General features: G+C 35.5%; 1 protein-coding gene across 1 annotated transcript; it reads right to left on the bottom strand.

Annotated features, from left to right (window-relative positions):
- Positions 1–590: 590 nt before the first annotated feature.
- On the bottom strand, positions 591–6,675 carry LOC310732488 (actin, alpha cardiac muscle 1-like). Its single transcript, XM_083553106.1, has 9 exons — positions 6,554–6,675; positions 5,897–6,047; positions 5,624–5,752; positions 5,165–5,275; positions 4,343–4,427; positions 3,601–3,762; positions 2,248–2,439; positions 1,976–2,157; positions 591–1,048 (listed from the first exon to the last, which is right to left on the bottom strand). Exons 2-9 carry the CDS (start codon positions 6,023–6,025, stop codon positions 905–907), a joined length of 1,134 nt encoding a protein of 377 aa, XP_083409232.1. The 5' UTR covers positions 6,026–6,047; positions 6,554–6,675; the 3' UTR covers positions 591–904.
- Positions 6,676–7,004: the final 329 nt, after the last annotated feature.

Here is a 7,004-nt window from a genome sequence, read left to right as displayed (position 1 = left end):
TCAGTAGTAGTATTTTAATTAATTTACCACAGGTGGACTCCGAATTAAATTGTACAAACATTTCAAGTATGATCAGTGGAAACAGGATGCACCTGACCTCAATTTTCAATGTCATGGCAAAGGCTGTGAATACGTATGTTCATGTGTCCTTTTCATTTTTTATTTTTGATAAATTTGCAAAGATTTCAAACAAATCTTTTTCACATTGTCATTATGGGGTATTGTTTGTAGAATTTTGAGGAAAATAATTCATTAATTGAATCCATTTTGGAATAAAGCTGTAATATAACAAAATGTGAAAAAAGTGAAGCGCTGTGAATACTTTCCGGATGTACTGTACACTTCTTACCCTAGACTTAAGCAAAATACATCCCTAAAATTGATTAAAATTAATAATGCATTTTGATTGGAAAAGTTTTAACCATGTTTTCATTGTTACCTGATTAGAATGCTGTAAATGCCATTATTTCCCTTCCATATCTGTAATATGTTTTTATGTGTATTCTTTGACATAATATTTATATAGTGTGCTTTGTTTAGATCTTTTTTGTATTTGTTCTTTTACCACTATAAAAAGCTAAAAACAAGTGTGGGTTTGTACCAAATTTATTGCCACTCAATACAAATCCAAATAAAACATGAAAGCAAATGTACCAGCACAAAGAATATCACAGTCGTTTCCAAGTTACAGACTTAGTCAGTGCACTGCTGAAATTAGGTATTAAAAAGGGTCATTGTAATCCTAATGTTTCACACAAAAATGTGCTCTTTTACAAAAGAAAAAGTCAACAAAATATCCAATTTGCATGAAATTAGAGCCTGGAAACCACACTGTTGACAGAGTGTTCACAGATTCCTTATGAGGGAGTAAGCTGAGTTGTGCGAGAATTGTGCACATGTGTGTTTAGAAGCACTTTCTGTGGACAATTGAAGGTCCAGCTTCTTCATACTCATCCTTGCTGATCCACATCTGCTGGAATGTGGACAGAGAAGCCAAGATGGAGCCTCCAATCCAGACTGAGTATTTACGCTCAGGAGGAGCAATCATCTACATGTGGGAGAGAGAACGAGAGAGAGATTGGCTTATTTCATAGTAAGCCTTCACAGTTATATTAAGACAATTAATCCACATGTTAAATGCTTTGGTATACGGAAATACAGAGACTTTAAAATTATTGTGGCAAAAAGAAAACATTTACTTTTCTAAATCTGTTGTAATAAAAACAGGATATAATATTAAGACTTTTAGAATTACGTGTTCCAATTCTGAGTGAGGTTTGACTTTAGATTTATGGAACTGGGAATTAAGTGTAACTACTCATATATATTAAATTCATCTGCTTCTGAGGATTAAACATATTGGATCAAGGCTCAGTAGATATTGTTTGGGATTTGGAGAAAATCTGTAGATCAGGAATAAATATGTTACTTTTATGCCTACGATTTTAGCACCAGTATGCGCAAAGCCGCTAATGCTTAGGAAAAGCCTTGAACCCTCATGTGCTCAGTTATATAAATAAGATCAATGCAATACATTCTGGAGTTGGCATCTGCCAAATGCCATTCATGTAAATGTAAATAAGTATAGAAAACTGGTTATTGATTTTACACTAATAAATCTTAAATACACAGGTAGCATTTTGAATATTTTGCTTGTCTCAAAAAGATCAGCAGCTTCTAATGTATAATACATTAATCATATCTTTAAACACAATGTGCCATAATTCTACTAATTTAAGAAAGTTAAATTAACTGATTTAAAATTCACAATTAAATAATTAGGGATAATTTTTTTGTAACTTTGTCTGAAATTATTTTACTCCAAAAACTTTTTTAGGAAAACTTGAAAGCTCAGTATACAATATATTCTATTTCAATCAGTCATAGCTGCCCAGAACCAAAAAAAATAATGACTTCATAGATACACTATAAGCACACTAATTGAATGTGTGATACATATATAAAGCAACATTACCTTGATCTTCATGGTGCTGGGAGCCAGAGCTGTGATCTCTTTCTGCATCCTGTCTCCGATACCCGGGTACATAGTGGTGCCTCCAGACAGCACATTATTGGCGTAAAGGTCTTTACGGATGTCAATGTCACATTTCATTATGCCATTGTAGGTGGTTTCATGGATACCTGCCGACTCCATACCTGATAATCAATGAAAGGTCGTTAACCTTTACCTCTGTTCAAACGTCCTCAATGGCTCCTTGATGTTGTATATTTTTATTATGAACCGACCAATAAAAGAAGGCTGAAAGAGAGTCTCCGGGCAGCGGAAACGTTCATTGCCGATGGTGATGACCTGACCGTCAGGGAGCTCGTATGATTTTTCCAGAGAAGAAGAAGAGGCAGCAGTGGCCATCTCATTCTCAAAGTCTAGAGCCACATAGCACAACTTTTCCTTAATGTCCCTCACGATCTCACGCTCAGCTGAGGAAGAAGAAATATTTCAATAATAATAAAATAAATAATCAACAGAACAGTCTCTGAATGTGTCAATTAAATTATAAAGAGGTTTTATAATTGAAAATGTGTACAGGCAAGATCAACATATAAATACATAAAATATAAATAATGTGCACACACACACACACACACACACACACACACACACACACACACACACATGCACACACACACACACACACACACACACACACACACACACACACACACACACACACACACACCAGCATACTGTATATAGGCATGTATGTGACAACAATGTGCCTTCATGCATCTGTAGCATGTGCACATACCATGTAAGAATACTTCCAATGTGTTATTCACAGCGGTATGACAATGACAATACATCAGCATGATCAGCATAATTTATTTTATGAGGAAATCTGACACATCTATTCCCTTAATGTGATTGGTATTGAATATGACCTTACAAAAAGTGATTTTCAGATGTGACATGATGCATTTAAAATACTAATATATTATATATTATATATATTATAATTACTAATATATTAACCATTGCTGTGATCAACTACAAGATTTAAACTATTCTAACATTTCAGTTATATTTAGTGTCTCAACGCTTAAACATTCTATATTAATGTTTTTTTTTCCTGTTTCTGATACCTAGGAATAATATTAAATGAAAATGTCCTTATTGATTAAAACCTGTTTGCTTGTTTTTGTTTGAAAGCTCCAAATCTTCTCTCTTGCCAAACAGTGAATTTGCCAAAAACTGCCCTCTAAACCAAATAATTCATACTTAATCAGCGGTGTCAAAGAAACGTTCACGTTTACAGGCTTTAAGGGGTCACTGTCATCTTTTTCAAACATGGAAGCACTCAGTGAATGTGAAATACTGGACTTCCATTTACACTAGACATTCTGCCAGCATTTTTACATTTTAAACCTCTGAACACACACACACACACACACACACACACACACACACACACACACACACACACACACACACACACACACACACACACACCTGTTGGTGAATGTGTGGCAGGATTAAAATTCTTTCAGTCACATGACATGGACAATGACCTCTACATGCACACACCATTCAACTGTTTGAAAGTGTTTATCTGACAACAGTTGGCAGGAAATCATGATCACCCGTAGTGACGAAGCTGTATCCTCTCTCGGTTAGAATCTTCATCAAGTAATCAGTCAGATCCCGACCGGCCAAATCCAGCCTCATGATGGCATGAGGAAGAGCGTAACCCTCATACACGGGCACGTTATGTGTCACACCATCACCGGCATCCAGCACGATACCTACATTTACACACAATATACAAACATATCCTTAATGTAACTGAAAGCATGTTTTTTGAAAGTGAAAACATTTTGGTAAGCTAATATTCAAAGTTTAGTACATGACAGTTATCTGTAATTCGAGAAAGACGGGAGTTTAAGTTTAGCTGGATTTATCTGTTGCAAAATTCATCATACAGTATATTATTTGTTCAGCTTGACATACTGCTTAGAATAAAATAGAACAGATTTTCACCATTAGCTAAGCTGATCATGAGCTTAAGCATTATTTAGGAACGTAGTTAGCTAATGCTAGCAAAAGCTAGCTAACTATAATATTGTGCATTTAAAAAAATAAACATAATGATAAAATGTATGTCAAACCACAGAAGTAAAAACAATAGCCGATGCTTGTAATTTAGCAGAATCAGGACATACATGTGCATATTGTGCTTTTACTGTTTCCTCATCTCACACACACACACACACACACACACACACACACACACACACACACACACACACACACACACGTTCAACATGCATAATATTGTTAATGTATGGCTTGTGTTAAAAATAGATGCTAACTAATGTTTCTCACCAGTGGTACGGCCAGATGCGTATAGAGACAGCACAGCCTGAATGGCCACATACATGGCAGGGACATTGAAGGTCTCAAACATGATCTGCACTCAGATGAGAAAACAGTTTGCATTACAACACTGATTATGCTCACTATAATGTTTGTCTGCATTATGTTTGTTTGAAGCACAAATGAGCTTGGATTCTACTAATTTTTTCTGCCTTTGCAATTATTAATTCTCTGAGCTGCATTTTAACTCAACAATCCTAACCTTAAAATAATTTGGTAACCATGTTCTACAGCAAATCACAGGATTCAAGTGCTCTTTTGAATACATTATCATTGTTATAGTCGTGGCTAATACACATGTACAGCGGCTATTCCATATAATATATTTTAGTAATAATTAACGGATTAAAAACATATTGATTTGATATGGTTTATTTTGGAAAAACTCAGTCTGCAGCAGTCAGACAAGTTTTTCACTACGGACAGGTCAGACAAATGATATTGTCTTATTTTGTTGTTGTTTTATGGCAACCAGATGCGTTTCTTTTGCTTAATTAACTAAAAATGAGAGGTTGTTTATAGCCTCTATGACTAGTACATGTTAACGTCTATGTCTTTCACAGTAATTCCACATCACTTTACGTTTAGATTAGATAGATAGATAGATAGATAGATAGATAGATAGATAGATAGATAGATAGATAGATAGATAGATAGATAGATAGATAGATAGATAGATAGATAGAAAAAAAAAAGAGAGAGAGAGAGAGAGAGAGAGAGAGAGAGAGAGAGAGAGAGAGAGAGATGGGGTTTAAGAAAGCTTGTACTCACCTGTGTCATCTTCTCTCGATTGGCTTTGGGGTTAAGAGGAGCTTCAGTGAGTAGGACTGGATGTTCCTCAGGAGCCACTCGTAGCTCATTGTAGAACGTGTGATGCCAAATCTAATAAAAAGAAAAAGCAATAAATCTTGTAGAGGTGGACCAAGGTGGACCATGACTTATGATGAACATTGGACAATGTGCCGCTATATGGCGTAATTTACCAGCTATATAGTTATTATACTAAATTGTAACTGGTCAGCTTTTGCTCATAACCATCTACCTTTCATGCTATATTGATGCTAGCAAAACTACTGAAAGCTACTGAATCACAGTTAAGCCTAAAATGTAAGTCAAGTATTAGAAATATTTGTTTGATAGAATGTGATTTTTTTTTTTGGGTGATTGTACAAACTTCATCACACTTTTTACAAGCAGATATAAAAATGACATGGCCATTGATAGTATTACCTTCTCCATGTCATCCCAGTTGGTGATGATGCCATGCTCAATGGGGTATTTGAGGGTCAGAATGCCTCTTTTGCTTTGAGCTTCATCACCTACATAGCTGTCCTTCTGACCCATGCCCACCATCACACCCTGAAACACACATCATGCAACAATCTATTATCAGTCACTGACAGGAAAAATATATTTGAGCTGTAACAACTACACTTGTATCAGTTATTTGAATTAGAAAGAAACCACTGCAACATTACAGAAGATCTGATATGTATCAATAACCTGATGGCGAGGTCTGCCAACGATAGAGGGGAAGACAGCTCTGGGAGCATCATCACCAGCAAATCCAGCTTTAACCAATCCAGAGCCGTTATCACACACCAACGCGGTGGTTTCTTCCTCATCACACATCTTTACTCACACAGCTGAGGACCTACACATAAAAGAAATACAGGAAGGAAGGAAGGAAGGAGGAGGAAGGAAGGAAGGAAGGAAGGAAGGAAGGTAGGAAGGAAGGAAGGAAGGAAGGAAGGAAGGAAGGAAGGAAGGAAGGAAGAATGAATAAATGAAAGAATACATGCAAAAATGAATGAAAGAAAGAAAGAAAGAAAGAAAGAAAGAAAGAAAGAAAGAAAGAAAGAAAGAAAGAAAGAAAGAAAGAAAGACAAAAAGTGTAAAATTAAGAATAGTAATAAAGTATGTGAATATCAAATCAAATGTTTTCCTTACTGACATGAAACGTTTAAAATGTATTTTATATAAATGAATGAAATACATTTATATAAATGACACAGTCAAAAGATAACTGGTTTTATTACATAATACATTACATGGTTGGTTTAAAGGAGATAAAGTAACGTTTTAAAGGAGATAAAGTAACAAAAAAAAAGATATACACAAATCATGAAAAAACTGAAAGTAGATAAATAAAGGACTCACTTGGTAGAGGAGAAGAGGAGGCTCTTTCGCTCCCTTTAGAGAGTGGGCGATGTGTTCACCTGTTCTCAGTATTTATACACACACCTTCATAAAGCCCACAACCTTTTTTGGACACAACGTGTTCTCTCTCTCTCTCTCTCTCTCTCTCTCTCTCTCTCTCTCTCTCTCTCTCTCTCTCTCTCTCTCTCTCTCTTTTTGTCATCTGCACAGAGACAATGTTTGACAGTTAATATTAGATGGTCATTTGTTATGCAGACATCAGCAGTTAACTGTTTGAGGGGGAAAAGTTGATCACATTGCGTTAGCCTGTGCGGAGCATTTCTCTCCATGCAAAAGTTCCTTAAAAGTGCCGGGATCTGTAACTTAGCTCAAATAGCATTTAATGTGTATTTCCAAGTTATACAAAGTAAATAATAAATGATAAATGTGGAACATATACAGTATAATCTAT

This window comes from Silurus aristotelis (assembly GCF_946808225.1).
Source record: "Silurus aristotelis genome assembly, chromosome: 10".
Taxonomy (NCBI): domain Eukaryota; kingdom Metazoa; phylum Chordata; class Actinopteri; order Siluriformes; family Siluridae; genus Silurus; species Silurus aristotelis.
This window is presented reverse-complemented; position numbering and strand designations above follow the sequence as displayed.

Excerpts from the sequence above, each read along its gene's own strand:
- LOC310732488 (XM_083553106.1), bottom strand. The coding sequence starts at position 6,025 with ATGTGTGATGAGGAAGAAACCACCGCGTTGGTGTGTGATAACGGCTCT. Across the intron at positions 3,763-4,342 it reads CGCATCTGGCCGTACCACTG|GTATCGTGCTGGATGCCGGT; the intron begins GTGAGAAACATT and ends GTGTAAATGTAG. Across the intron at positions 1,049-1,975 it reads CCAGCACCATGAAGATCAAG|ATGATTGCTCCTCCTGAGCG; the intron begins GTAATGTTGCTT and ends TCCCACATGTAG.